At 38.4% G+C, this 16,085-nt stretch overlaps 1 protein-coding gene and 1 pseudogene across 1 annotated transcript; both read right to left on the minus strand.

Annotated features, from left to right (window-relative positions):
• Positions 1-7,800: 7,800 nt before the first annotated feature.
• On the minus strand, positions 7,801-11,147 carry LOC131944312 (sporozoite surface protein 2-like; annotated as a pseudogene).
• Positions 10,764-15,803, minus strand: LOC131944318 (gigaxonin-like). Its single transcript, XM_059304874.1, has 2 exons — positions 15,674-15,803; positions 10,764-13,022 (listed from the first exon to the last, which is right to left on the minus strand). Exon 2 carries the CDS (start codon positions 13,007-13,009, stop codon positions 11,669-11,671), a length of 1,341 nt encoding a protein of 446 aa, XP_059160857.1. The 5' UTR covers positions 13,010-13,022; positions 15,674-15,803; the 3' UTR covers positions 10,764-11,668.
• Between the last annotated feature and the right edge of the window lie 282 nt (positions 15,804-16,085).

Raw genomic sequence — 16,085 nt, forward strand, 5'->3', positions numbered from 1 at the left:
CGTAGAATCTAGCCCCGTTGGTAATCTGATCTGACATAATATCGGATGCTAAATTAATGTTAAATAATTAATAAAATGTTCCTATATAAAGTCATATTTACCGCGCTATTATACCCGCATTTCTCGTGGTCATGTTCCTTTCCTGTGCAATAGAGTTTGGTCATACAACTCTATTGTATAAAAAAATATTAAAGTACTAAAATAAAATGCTAAAACAAACGGTTTAATAACAAGTTTAAATGTAACATTACACTAAAAAAAAATTCATAAAAAACGTTTTAATAACAAGCTTTTATGTAATGATGCACTAAAAAGTAGAAAATAAATTATAGACTACTATTTAAATAACTATAAAGAAAAGCGTGGGTAACTTTAGTATCTATTGGATACCTTTACTAATGTTAAGGAAGACACCCACGCTTTTCTTTATAGTTATTTAAATAGTAGTCTATAATTTATTTTCTACTTTTTAGTGCATCATTACATAAATATTTTTATGAATTTTTTTTTCAGTACTTCATGTTTTATTTACAATAGAGTTACATGACTAAAAACCATTGCGCGCCTACTGAACATCACGTTCAGTAGGCGCGCAATGGTTTTTGAACGCAGCCATTACGTGATGGCGCAGCTATTGAAGGTGATGACGCGTGTGGTGTGGTTGGCTAGACATGCCTACTAATTCGGTCCAAATTTTAATTAATTCATAAAAAATTAATTAGGCATCCGATTAAGTCAAATTTAGTTTCAGATTGCATTGTCTTCATGTCTTGACCCACGTGCCAACTGTGAATCGTATCGGTCAAGTAGAACTCTCCGAATTTTCACTCCTGCGTTTCCGTCTAGACAGACAGACTGACGAGGAAGTGAGTTAAATAAAAGCTTGTAAAAAGAGAAAATAGGCTGTTGGAATGAAGGCTTCCGAGGTTTAGGATGTTAGGGTTCAGGTTGGTGGGGTTTAGGCTGTTGGGGTTTAAGCTGTTTAGAGTGACAGCTGTTAAATTGAAGGATGACCGGTGAAGACTGAGCGGTGGGGGGGGGGGGGGACAGCAGTTGTGGAGACAGCGATTGCTGTAATTGCTGTTGGAGTATAATGTTGAAGATAGTGTATGAGACATATTAGGAAGGCAATACATGGTGTTTATGTTTAAGCTGGTCACAATACAAAGTAAAAAATCAAATAAAAAGAACATTCTAGTTTAACAGAACGTATAAATTGTAAATTATTTTTAAAAATACATGTTTATGAAGGTTTCTTTGTTTTAATGACTTACAGTGTATGTGTGATTATAATCAAATACACACGATAATGTTTAAATAATGTGTTCAATGAAAAAAAAACGTTTTAATAGAAAAAAATTCTTCGGCGATGGAATTAGATCAATGGCGCTTATTCTCCTTAAAGGTCATCTGTATTCGAAAATCGGAGAAATTGTTGGTCAAACGATAAAGTTATATTATGTGTTCAGCCACAGTTAATCTCAATCTTTTATGGAATGTTGTGTTTGACGACTTACGATGGTTCTACGTGAATGACGACTTTTATTCAATGACTTATGACAGAAGAGGACGGAGCAGCAAAATCACTGCCAGAACCTCACAGCTGATTACCCGAACCATGACTTGGGCGCTACTACAGGCACCATATTTCTTATAAGAAACTTCATGCCCAGCTCGACAACATTGATCTTGTCAAACAGTCCCGGTACGGACTTCAAATATGGCCCATATGACACTTGGAAGTTTGTATAAAACAAAGTCAGCTCGTTTTTATAACACACAGCTCCACTCAGCCACCATTGAAAATTTGTCCAAAGACGAACTACCGGTGTTAACTGTACTGCGTTGTCGGAACCTCTTTTGACCGAGAGTAAAACTCCGCTTGAGAGTAAAAGAAACGTGTCTCCGTCTTTGTGTATTGCCACAGGGTTAGAAGACTGATCACCAACATTTAGTATTAGGGTTGATGTTAGGCGCTTTTTTTCAAGATTGTAAAAGTAGACTGGTAAACCGTCAGTTCGGTCATTATCAAAATCATCACTATTAAACATCAATATATCGTTTTCAAAAACACAGACGGGAATAAAGTCGATACCATAGTCTAATGTGACTGTGTTCAATAAATCTTGATCTACTATGTGACTTCTGGTTGCAGCAGAGTGAAATTTTTTTTGGAAGCAAATAATCTTGTTATTTACCCGTAATAAATCTTTGACAAATGTGTGTTGACCGCACAACTCATACAATGTTGATACATTTTTGTTCTCGTCTAATAAAAAGACAGTAGAAAGATGACATTTGTGCCTGGCAAAAGAACAATTTCTAGAGTCGTCGTTGCACAAGAAGGCAAGTCTTGACCCCAGAGAGACAACAGACAAAAAGTGTCTGTGGCTCCTTTTTACCTCACCGAGCTTGATTTCACTGAAAGTTCCGTACTCCAAATCATAGAGAAAGAGACCTCTTACTCCAACCAACGCCAAGGCATTTTTTCTCTCGCTGCATTTACGAAAAGGGGCCAAAATTGCACTCTCTAAAGGATACACCCCACACTTGTATTTCAGGGCTTCCTGTACTCCGCGATAGGCATCTGGGCATTGGATTATATAGGGGTTTTTTAGTAAACTTTGTAAGTAACTTTCGGTGGCTAACGTAAGTTTGGCACAAGACATGAGTTCGGCGAGATAATTTAATCGATCGCATGCCAGGCTACATTTTGTGACGTCACCAGTGTGTTTTTCATTTTTGAAGTTACCGTGCTGACCATGTTGTCTGAAGTTAATGTCAGGCTTGTCAGTTTCGTCAGCCTCAGCTACGGTTCCTGCGTCACAATTCTGACCAACCTTTATGACGCTAGCCAACTGACCAGTACTTGTGACGTCACGAGAGTGACCCTCACTGTTCTGAAATTCAACATCCTTACACGCCGCTCCCGTATCGCTAGGGTCAGGTAATATACAAGCACCTGGTCTGCATTTTCCGTGAGCAACCCAGACTAAAATGGACTCCAAAACTGAGTCCTCTGTCTTGACATTCAACTCCTCACTTTCGATACATGAAAGCACTAAAGGAAAAGGAAAATTCAGAAACTCGTTCATCCTAAATACAAGCTCGTAATTTTGCTTCATGAACGTTAACGATCCTTCTTTGACGTTGATGGAATTGAAATCGATAGCTTTTAAATAAAAGTGCCATAGATTATTAACTGATAAATTATCTATGACAAATTGTTCTATTTCTTTAAGATATATTGCTATATCCAGACGATTCGCTGCATCCCAGATGTCATCAATGTTATCAGCCGTCAGACCATGGACACACTGGTGGATAAAATTTAAAACAACAGCGAAAGTCTCACTTGTCATACCCTGTAGTTCCACCTTCCCTTCTTTGGCCTCCTTCATGTTGCTTCTAAACAAGGCGTCGAAGTAATTTGAAGCTGAACTTAGGATTTCCCGGTGGCTTTTAAATTCAGTGCCTTCAACTACGATGGTGAAATCACATGATGCGACGTTCGTGGTAGGCGAACAAGCCATGTTTGTTTGCTGATGTTTATCTCAGTTGTAAAAGTGGCGCGATGATCTCTTAGTGTACATCTGGAAATATATGTTTGTTAAGGTTAACATTTAGTGAAAGCCTGTCGGTGTGGTGGGATGGTAGAACTCATGACAGCTAACTCTAAAGACTCGAGCTCCAATTCCTGGATTAAGTCCGTACGATTGCCTGAGTCCACCAAACTTATTACTTCTTTGTGATTGAATAAATTTACCAATCTCAGTGCCATTGTGAATAATATCAACGCTAGGATTAGGAACAGGAGAGTCTTGTATGTTTAACAGGTAGTTTAGATTCACTCTATGCTGAGTAATTACAGATTATTTGTATCGTTGATGATTAGCTTCTCATATTGTTTGTTTATGTACTTTATGTATTTTAATTTTACTTTCAGGATTAGCGTTAGAGAATGATTAAATTAGTCTTTAAGGTTACCTTCAAGGGTAAGTTTAGTCATAGGTTGACGTTATCTGTCTGTATTATGTATAAATTACAGTTAGTAATTTCATTTCGTACCTGATGTTTCATACGGCTGATGAAGTACTGTTAATATTTTGTTTACAACGTCAGATAAAGTGTGATCTGTACTAAGCACAACAGTCCCTTTCGTGAGACCAATACCCATCAGAGCTGTATGAACTCAGTGACTTCCTACAAAGGCTTACATCTTAACTTGATAATTTCGGGTACTCTCGTGGATGTGGCTTGGTCTGATGGTAGAACTTATGATTGCTAACCTGAAAGTTAGAGACACAAATGCGTCTAGGCATAGTGAAATAACGGACACGGCTTTAGATGTGGACAAGTACACTATGCAACATATAAGACGATTAACAAAAAACGGGTTACAGAACAAGAGTAATTTTAATGAAACATCGGCTTGTTAAAAATAAAAGAGTTTATATACACTATCTACACAACACAGACTATTCTTAATATAAATACATACGCTAGTACCAGTAGAACACAAACTAAGATACAGTGGCCATCTAACAGTGAGTACAGAACTAACCCATACTGACCTTGTAGGAGAACTGGACTAAACTGGGACAATCACACATAATCTCACACACCTTATAGAAAACAGGTACAAACCGGACTTACACAACTTAAAGTACAGTTACAAACTATATACACTATCTACAAACACAAACTATTCTAAATTTAAATACATACACAAACATTTTGAAAAGACGTTCCCGATATAATTAAGTGGAAAAAAACATATGAAAGTATAATGTTCATTACAGGGTTGAGAAATCATAAAGCTGTAGGGCTACGTTTTATTATTAGCTGATATATTATACATAAATATTACCTTTAGATTTTATAACATTTTAAGTATAAAAAATTCAGCGCAAAATTAAGTAAATAAATAATAGTTGTCTAAGTCACCCTTAAAAATGTGCCATCCGTTTATTACAAAAATATGTGCGTTGTCTTTTATATTCGCGACTAAGCAGATATTTTTAGGAACCAAACTCCTGATGCGCAGAAGCGTAAATCTCAAATTACTTAACGTTTTATTTTTAGCGCAATTTCCATACTGCAATTGCGATTATTAATTCGTTATTTCAGGATGGATGAATGAATAAATAAATGTTTTTCCGCAGCTTTACCGCAGCTTTAAGTCGTATCTCCTCCTCAGCGAAGCAATATCGAGGACTAGTTCCAAAAGCAAATATGTTAAGCAAGTTTTGATGATGAATGTGGGTCAAAATAATTCTCCGAATTCCTTCCTGGATTTCCCGGAAAAGCCAAAAAAACTTAAAAAAAAGGCAGTTTTTGGCCAATATCTCCGCAACCAGACCACTTTGCGACTTGAAACAATCGATTTCTGCCATAATTTAGAACAATATTGCAGAAGAAAGTTTTCAAAAATATCCTTTCGTTCGGTCACAAATTTTTTTTTAAAATTACATAAACACCTACAAACCAATCGTTCTCCTAGCTTGAACGCACCCCAGCATTATATCTATTTTTAGATAACATAAGGAAATTGCGCTTAAATTTTCACTAGACTTTTTATTAACTTGTTTTCATAGGAATCTATAGACTTACTTTTGAGGGGAGAGAAAAGTATTTTTATCCTGATCATGGTTAATAAAATAAATTTATTGATCTTCACGTAAAAATGTCTAAAAATAAGATTAGGACCTAGGAGTCCGTTGCTTAGTTTTCATTTTAATTGAAAATGCTGAACTAGCGAATAAGGCAAAGTAGGCAAAAAATATTGCAATACCGTCACAGATACAGTTGTAGAAGTATAGGTAGGAAAAGTTGGTTCCAAATGGTTCCACTTGGTTGTTGCCAGAAAGCATTTTTTTCAACCAAAATTACGCATAATATAACAGCAATTTACAAAATATGTTTATTTTAATTTAGATTGGTATAGTCAGGGTGTTGTGGTGAATGGGGATGTTATATTATTTGATATACATGAACTACTAGGCTATATTCCATTGTAATAATAAATAAAGCGTAATTAATATCAACATTTTAACATAGGCCCAATCAATCTAGATCTAGCTCTGACTATGGGAACATCTATTAACGATGTCACGTTTTGTTCCCATATCCCCCACCCACTCTCTATCGTTACCAAAAGTCAGACTTCCCACATTCCCCCAAAAAAGTAAACCTAAGCCAACACCCCACCTCTATTTTGTTTTTAAAGCGGCGATTTTTAGAAAATATTAATACCTATGGGCTTTTATATTATTTAATGTAGGCCTACTGATAAATTATCCCTTAAATGCATACCGGTACAAATCTGCAACATACCAGTTACCTTCCTATAAAATATTAGCCTAAACATCTTTTATTCTGTGCATCACGTTGTTTGACTACTACGATGTTAACCTACAGCTTGCGCATGTCTAAGTGACCTAGATTTGTTTTACCGCCAAGCCGATCTCAAATTTGTGCATGATCACAAGGTTTTTTATATCAGCATTTTTGGTTGGCGTTTCAAAGTTCATCAAAGTCAAATAAACTGGTTTTGAAATTTCAAAAAATATGTTTCTGACAACCTAAGGTATGTATTACATATTGTATGTGTTGTTTTGAAAATCAATTCATAATTTATTTTAAAATCTTCACAAAACTTAGGTTGCAGTGCTGCAACGTTATGCAAATCGACCTACTTTTGCACTATTTTTTTTTACTTTATACATCATCATTGGTGATTATATAGTACCTTGTTTTTCTTCTAGTTTCAGCATAATCATTAAGAAATCAATGTGAATCAAGGTGAAGAATAATATGAAGTAGATGCTCTTGGTAATCCAGAGTATCTTCCTGGATCTCCTGGACCAGTGTGGACCCTAGATATCCTCGACCAGTGTGGACCCTAGATATTCTAGACCAGTGTGGACCCTAGATATCCTGGACCAGTGTGGACCATAGATATCCTGTACCAGTGTAAACCCTAGATACCCTGGACCAGTGTGGACCCTAGATATTCTAGACCAGTGTGGACCCTAGATATCCTGGACCAGTGTGGACCATAGATATCCTGGACCAGTGTGGACCCTAGATATCCTGGACCAGTGTGGACCCTAGATATCCTGGACCAGTGTGGACCCTAGATATCCTGGACCAGTGTGGACCCTAGATATCCTGGACCAGTGTAAACCCTAGATATCCTGGACCAGTGTGGACCCTAGATATCCTGGACCAGTGTGGACCCTAGATACCCTGGACCTGTGTGGACCCTAGATACCCTGGACCAGTGTGGATCCTAGATATCCTGGACCAGTGTGGACCCTAGATATCCTGGACCAGTGTGGACCCTAGATATCCTGGACCAGTGTGGACCCTAGATATCCTGGACCAGTGTAAACCCTAGATATCCTGGACCAGTGTGGACCCTAGATATCCTGGACCAGTGTGGACCCTAGATATCCTGGACCAGTGTGGACCCTAGATACCCTGGACCAGTGTGGACCCTGGATAAGTGTGGACCCTGGATATCCTGGACCAGTGTGGACCCTGGATATCCTTGACCAGTGTGGACCCTGGATAAGTGTGGACCCTGGATCGCTGTGACCAGAATGGACCCTGGATCTCCTGGACCTGTGTGGACACTAAGTCTCGTGGAATAGTGCAATGACAAGTGCAAATTCACATCAAGCTCAAACAGTTTGCCACAAGTGCAACATATATCTTTGTTGTAACAAGACAAACAACTGTCTTAAAAAGTATCACCTTACTACATAATGTTGCAGACATGCAACATTTCGGATTTTAATTAAAGAACATGTTTAAACTAAAAATATTTTTTTACTTGACTATACTCTTCATATACCCACCAAAACAACATAAAAATATTTTTTTCAATCATTATTAAAAATTCATGCATTTAAGGGTTATCCTATAACAATTTAAAAAACAATTCTTAATAATGCAAATAAAGGCTTAAATTCAGTTTTTTGCATGAGTGTTTGAAAATATTAAAGTGTCATCTAACCTTCTGAACCTCCTCCCCCCCCCCCCCCCCGAAACAAAGGTCCCACACAAACTCAGAGTCTGATATCTTTTATGGACGACCTCTACATCATTTTGCTATTATTTATAGGATATTCATTAATTAATCATACAAACCCAATTACATTTGTTTTTGTGATGGTATCACTGTCAGTACAATTATTAAATAGTTTATCTTAACTCAACATTTCCCCTAACCTCATTTGCTATAGTTGCCCATCTTTATAGAAAACATCTTCTTCTCAAATAGCATATCTGGAATGCATCTGATCAGCAACAATCTTTTTCTTTTGTAATGTATAAACAATTACAAAATGATCATAAACTCCCACAGCCAATAGCAACACACTACTAGGAAGTAGGCAGTGATTATAGTTTGTTGTATTTGTGGTTGATGGTTAGTTATCAGCCATGCTTCTCTAAGCTTGGTCCTTATTTATATGCTGGTATGGCTAGAATTGACAAAAACGGATATTCTTGATTCTTCCCTGATCATTATAATGTTTTACAGCTATAATGAATAGAGTGTTGTTTTATTTCAACACTATAGAAGATTTAAGTAATAGTTACAAAATACCAAAAGTGAGTGTTAAACCATAGCAGAAGATATTTTATTTATTGTTCGTTTTGAACGTGATATAATACTAAGTTGACAATTCTAATAAAAAATAAATGTATGATTGTTTGGCACACATTGCCCTTTTATTATTATTTGTATCACTATAAGCAAGCTGTTTTATTGGAAATTTGCAATCGTTATTTTTTTTTCTAGTAATAAAATTGTGTTGATTTAAAAATTACAGTGTAATGACGGCCAACACAATTAATTTTACGTGAATTTAAAATCTGTATAAACGAGCAACTTTACTTGATTTGCATTTTTACATTTTTATTTTATTTTTTATTTTTTTAGCTTTTAGAATGTCAATGCAATAAACGCTTTAAAATCTTTCTATAACATTTTTATACTCCCATTCATAACAAGACAGTACGCACTACTATCAAACAGATAAAAGTTCTTAAAAAAAACACGTGATCAGCTAGGTACTAACTTCCTTTATAATTGCAAGTTTTGCTTAAACGCCATTTATCTATCTGAAATAGTACTCAAGTTATAGGCTTTTGAAAAATTCAAAGTAGAAAAAGTACCACTTCCGGTTATCGGAAATCGCTCAAAAGTTGATACGTATCTACAATTTTAATAAAATACTTATATATGAAATTTCATCAACCTAGCTATATCGGTACTCAAGTTATCTTGTTTACACACGGACAGACAGACAGACACACAGACATACGGACAGAATTGCAAAGCCCAGTTTTTCAGACTGGATTACGCATAAAGCCTCTTAATTTTGATAAATCTGGATTGATAATTTTTGCCTGATTAAAATAAGTTCTCTATACTTCGGATGTGATGAAGGACTGAGGTGTAATACGGTGAAAATTGTAAAAATTTCAAGTTATTTTTGTGCACGATCACAATACTTTCTCTATACTTCGTATATACGAGAAAGTAAAAATGTCGCTGACGCATTAGACATGTCGCCGTTGTCTGGCTCGACGAAGGTCATATTATAAGAGAACCTCTCGCAATATAAGGAAGATTGTTGATAATTGACTGAGAGGTTTGAAAAACTAAGAGCATAAAGAGTTGGAGACTGACTTTTGCTGGAGGGCTTTTGGGATTCAGGTTGTTGGGGTGAAGGTTGTTGTGGTGAAGGTTGTTGGGGTGAAGGCTGTTGTAGTAAAAGCTGTTGGGGTGAAGGTTGTTGGGGTGAAGGCTGTTGTGCTGAAGGTTGTGGGGGTGAAGGCTTTTGAAGTGAAGGTTGTTGGGGTGAAGGTTGTTGGGGTGAAGGCTGTTGGGGTGAAGGCTGTTGGGGTAAAGGCTGTTGTGGTGAAGGCTTTTGGGATCAAAGTTGTTGGGGTGAAGGCTGGTGGGGTGAAGGCTGTTGGGGTGAAGGTTGTTGGGGTGAAGGTTGTTGGGGTGAAGGTTGTCGGGGTGAAGGTTGTTGGGGTGAAGGCTGTTGTGGTGAAGGTTGTTGGGGTGACGGTTGTTGGGGTGAAGGCTGTTGGAGTGAAGGCTGTTGGGGTGAAGGTTGTTGTGGTGAAGGTTGTTGGGTTGAAGGCTGTTGGAGTGAAGGCTGTTGTGGTGAAGGCTGTTGGGGTGAAGGTTGTTGTGGTGAAGGTTGTTGGGTTGAAGGCTGTTGGAGTGAAGGCTGTTGGGGTGAAGGTTGTCGGGGTGAAGGCTGTTGGGGTGAAGGCTGTTGGGGTGAAGGTTGTTGGGGTGAAGGTTGTCGGGGTGAAGGTTGTTGAGGTGTAGGCTGTTGGGGTGAAGCCTGTTTGGGTGAAGGCTGTTGGGGTGAAGGTTGTTGGGGTGAAGGCTGTTGGAGTGAAGGCTGTTGGAGTGAAGGTTGTTAGGGTGAAGGTTGTTGGGGTGAAGGTTGTCTAGAGTGACAGCTGTTAAATTAAAGGCAAATCTGTGAAGACTGGGGGAAGGAAGTGAGACAGCAGTTGTGAAGACAGCAATTGCTGTTACTGCTGTAGGGAGTATAGTGCTGAAGTTAGTGTATGAGACATATTGGGAAGGCAATACATGATGTTATTGTTTAAACTGTTCACAGTACAATGTAAACAAAAGCATATTCTAGTTAAACATAACGTAAAAACTGAAAAAAATATTAACAAAACGTCTTTTTAAGTTATCTAATTTTAATGTCTTACAGTGTATGTGTGATTATAATAAAATACATAAGGTAATGTTAATGTTTAAATAATGATGTGTGCACTATAAAAATATGTTGTAATAGAAAACATTTTTCTTCGACGTGATGGAATTAGATCAATGTCGCTTTTAATCCTTAAAGGTCAATGTAGTCAAAAATAGAAGAAATAGTTGGTCAAACGATAAAGTTATAGTATGTGTTCAGCCACAGATAATATCAGTCGTTTTTGGAATGTTTTGTTTGACGACCTACGATTATTCTCAATGAATGACGACTTTTATTCAATGACTTGTGACAGCAGACGACGAAACAACAAAAGCAATTCCAGAACCTCACAGCTGATTGCCCGAACCAAGACACAGGCGCTACCACAGGCACCATATTTTTTATCTGAAACTCAAAGCCCAGCTCGACAACATTGATCTTGTCAAACAGTCCCGGTACGGACGTCAAAATAATCAAATGTGGCCCACGGCTTGCGTTACAAAACAAAGTCAGCTCGTTTTTATAACACACAGCTCCACTTAGCCACCATTGAAAAGTTGTCCAAAGACGAACTACCGGAGTGAATTGTATTGCGCTGTCAGAATCTCTCTTGACCGATAGCAAAACTCCGCTTGAGAGTAAAAGAAACGTGTCTTTGTCTTTGTGTATGGTCAATATGTTAAAAATGCGTCCGCCAACATTTGGTATTTTGGTTGTTGTTAGGGATTTCGTTTCCAGATTGTAAATTTTGACTGTTAAATCGTGAGCAAGGTTATTGGTCATGAAATAATTGGTCAAAAACAAAGAAGGGAATAAAATTACCAGGATTTAAAGTGACTGTGTTCAAGAAACCTGGATCCACTATGCGACATCTGGTTGCAGCGTAGCGATCGTTTCTTTTGACGCAGACAATCTTGTTATTGACACGAAATAAAGTAGAGAGCGAATTGTGTTGATAAACAATTATTCTCGTCCAACAAAAGGACACTTGCCATGCAGCATTTGTGCGTGGCGAATGGGCAATTTCTTAAGTACTTTTCGCATGTGAAGCAAAGTGTCGACCCCAACGAGACGACAGACTTAAAGTTTCTGTAGCGTCCCTTTACGTTCTCGAGTTTTACGTTACTTAAAGTCCTGCTCTCCAAATCGTAGAGATACAGAACACTATTTCCAACAAACGCCAAGGCATTTTTCTTTTCGTTGCTCGCTCGAAGAGGGGTCAATATGGCGCTCTCTAGAGGATACACCCCACACTTGTATTTCAGGGCTTCTTGTATTTCCCGATAGGCTTCTGGACAATGGATTATATAGGAGTTTTTGAGTAAACTCTGTAGGCAACTGTCGGTGGCTAAAGTAAGTTTGGCACTAGACATGAGTTTGGAGAGATAACTTGCTCTATCGCCTGTCCGGCTACATTTTGTGACGTCATCAGTATGGTCCTCATTTTTGAAGTCATCGTGCTGACCATGTTGTCTGAAGTTAATGCCAGGTTTGTCAGTTGATATTTCGCCAGCCTGAGTTACGGTTCCTGATTCACAAATCTGGCCAACAGAAGTAGTGACGTCACGAGAGTGACTCTCATTGTTCTGGAGTTCATCATCCTTACACGAGATTCTCTTTTTGCTGCGTTCACGTGTCATACAAGCACCTTGTTGGTATTTTCCGTGTGAAACCCAGGTTAAAATAGACTCCAAAACTGAGTCCTCTGTCCTCACATTCAACTTCTCACTTTCAATGCATGATAGCACTAAAGGAAACGGCAAATTCAGAAACTCTTTTATATTACAAAAATGCTCGTAATTTTGTTTCATGAACATTACCGAACCGTCTTTGACGTTGTTGGAATTGAAATCGACAGCTTTTGAATAAAAATGCCATAGATTATCAATTGATAAATTATCGATGACAAAATGTTCTATTTCTTTAAGATATATTGCTATATCCAGACGATTCGCTGCATCCCAGATGTCATCAATGTTATCAGTCGTCAGACCATGGACACGCTGGTGAATGAAATTTAAAAAAATATCGAAAGTCTCACTTGTCATACCCTGTAGCTCCACCCTCCCTTCTTTTGTCTCCCTCATGTTGCTTCTAAACAAGGCGTCGAAGTAATTTGAAGCTGAACTCAGGATTTCCCGTTGGCTTTTGAATTCAGTGCCGTCAACCACGATAGTAAAGTCACATGATGCGTCGTCTTGCGTAGGAGACTTTTTAAAGCTTGGTTGATGTCTGCGAGGTAATTTTCTTCCCGTCATAGTGTGGATCACTCTGTATAAAAATAGATCAATGCTCTTTATCTGAACAATCTAGAAGTAAAAGTGATAGGTTATGTTTGTGGTTAAGGGAAAGGTTTTAGCTTGTGGTTGGTAGCAGGGCGTAAGATATCTAAGTTGAAAGTCTCGAATTGATAACTGAACTAGAGTTCGTATGACGTCTCTAGGTCTTCGCGGATTAAACGGGCACGAGAATCAAGTTGGAGCGCTCTATCACGCCATCCTTCCACAAAAAACAGGTGACGTGATTTCCCGTTGTGCACTATGGCAACTATGTTCGTTTTAAAGATTACCATACTCTAGAGTCACTACTTTCAAACAGTGGCGTAGCTACCGTAAAGTAAAGCTAGCGTAATCAAGGCATAGGGGTCCAAGGCAAATAGGGGTCCTTTTTCGAAAGTGTGGGGGGGGGGGTTGCAAATCGAAAGTTTGAGGGGGGTGCAAATCGAAAGTCTGAGGGGGGTGCAAATCGAAAGTTCGTCCTCGGTTGCCGGGAAGGGTCGCTACGCCTCTGAGGGGCCCACTTACACTTTTTGCATAGGGGCCCAAAAATCCTAGCTACGCCACTGCTTTCAAAACATAATCAAATTACGTGAGTGGCTAATATACGTAGATATACAGAGACCACGGAGTTGGCTTATATATGTAGCTATTAAAACAGTCACTAACAAAATTATTCTCGAACAGGACATTACCCCTCCCCCCCCTCCCCGTCGTCAATTACCAACAGGACATACCCCCCCCCCCCCGACATTTTCCTCTTTACTTATTACTCCCTGTCAATTAATCCCTCTCCCCGGCCATAGATCAAATGTACAGTTAGGGTTAGGACTAGCGTTTGGGATTGAGTTTGGGTAAGGAGTAGATATAGTGCTGGTGTTATTGCTATCGCTAGGGCTAATGCTTGGGTTAGGGTTAAGGTTAGCGATATGGTTGTTTGTTAGTGTTAGCGTTAGCGTTAGCGTTAGCGTTAGCGTTAGCGTTAGCGTTAGCGTTAGCGTTAGCGTTAGCGTTAGCGTTAGCGTTAGCGTTAGCGTTAGCGTTAGCGTTAGCGTTAGCGTTAGCGTTAGCGTTAGCGTTAGCGTTAGCGTTAGAGCTAGCGTTGGAGCTAGCGTTGGTGCTAGCGTTGGTGCTAGCGTTAGTGTTAGCGTTAGTGTTAGCGTTAGAGCTAGCGTTGGTGCTAGCGTTAGTGCTAGCGTTAGTGCTAGCGTTAGTGCTAGCGTTAGTGCTAGCGTTAGTGCTAGCGTTAGTGCTAGCGTTAGTGCTAGCGTTAGTGTTAGCGTTAGTGTTAGCGTTAGTGTTAGCGTTAGTGTTAGCGTTAGTGTTAGCGTTAGTGTTAGCGTTAGTGTTAGCGTTAGTGTTAGCGTTAGTGTTAGCGTTAGTGTTAGCGTTAGTGTTAGCGTTAGTGTTAGCGTTAGTGTTAGCGTTAGTGTTAGCGTTAGTGTTAGCGTTAGTGTTAGCGTTAGTGTTAGCGTTAGTGTTAGCGTTAGTGTTAGTGTTAGTGTATGGGGTAGGGGTAAGGGTAAGGGGAAGGGGAAGGGGAAGGGGAAGGGGAAGGGGAAGGGGAAGGGGAAGGGTTATTAAGTTTTAGTGTTAGGGTTAGAGTTAGGGTTAGGGAAATATTAATGTCAAGGTTTACGGTTGAGGTTTGGCTTAGATTTACGATGCGACGAATGCTTAGGGTAAAGCTTTATCTTAAGATTGTAGGTAAGGTAAGATATATGTCTGGCGTTGCAATCAGGATACTTGTACTTTTGGGAGGGGGGTAATTCCCTATGTGGGTTATCGACAGAGGGTAATTCACAGGAGGTGTTAATATCAAGGCGGGGGTGTGGGATAAATGTCCGGGTGTAATTGACAAGTGGGGAGGTAATGTCTTAGACCCGAGTATTCATATGTAGAGATGTTGTGACGGTACAAGAATGGCCCCCCAAGTCGTGTCTGTTGACTACCCTTTACACATGTGTTACCACTGACATATGGAAGTAAATTAGGCCGAAGCTAGTAATGTGACAGAAAGGTGACAGTCAATATATTATTTACTTGCAATTTTACGAGGATTTATGTTTTACAAAGCTACACAAATGTTTCGTGTAAACCTATTTTTAAACAATTTTATTTACATTTGTTAGGCAATAAATAAAGATACAGATACTACCAAGCTTGTTAACTTATCAGCCATTTTTTTTAAGAATGTTTTTTTTTTTTGTAAATTATAATATTTATTTTTAGAATATCAGGGTAACCCAACCTAATTTACAGATGGCCGCTGTTTTTATAGCAAATCTTGCTGTCGGGCAAATACTGCTGTTTAAATGAACTTTTATGTCTATATTATTGATATATAAAATATTGAGTATATTCAGTAATCAATTAGTATTGTAATTTATGCAAATATGTATTTTTGTATTTCAGCAATATTGATCAGTCACCTTTCTTTTACATTACTAGCTTCACCTATTGTTGTAGTTACGACAAAAGATTATCCAGACTGAATTGAAGGCGCTGGAACATAAGAAAATTGAGAGGCAAATATGAATTATCAGCAGGGATAAGAAATCCTGCTGATGTAGGCCTAACTAGGCTATGTTCCAAAACAAAGTCTGCAATAGTTTTTATAATACTTACAGATTAAATAAATGTTACCTTTAAAACTGTCTAAAAGATCTGTTTTATAAAAACACATGTGTAAATCGACAACATTACAACAGACGATCTAGTGACTATTTTTTCAAGAATTTCAGATTCTCGAGACCAATCACTTAGAGAAACATCCGTGTCTAAGTAACTCTTGGATCTATCACTTCCGTTCATTTCAATACAGTTCCGCTGTAAGCGCCACTAAAACAAAATATTGGTGCACACAAACAATAGGCGCAGAAGATGAAAAAAAAAAAGTTAAGTTCAGTTTTAGAAACTGACGGTTCATTTGGTAAGTGAAGTAGTGTTCACTTGTTTCTGTGACCTATGCCTATAAAGAGATAGTGTGGTCAGCACTATGTGCCCAGCCGACTTTTCTTTCTCAAGCGCGAGTTAGGTACCCATCATAAATGTGTGG

Source organism: Physella acuta, unplaced genomic scaffold (assembly GCF_028476545.2).
Source record: "Physella acuta isolate Inbredline_101_S28 unplaced genomic scaffold, ASM2847654v3 ptg000488l, whole genome shotgun sequence".
Taxonomy (NCBI): domain Eukaryota; kingdom Metazoa; phylum Mollusca; class Gastropoda; family Physidae; genus Physella; species Physella acuta.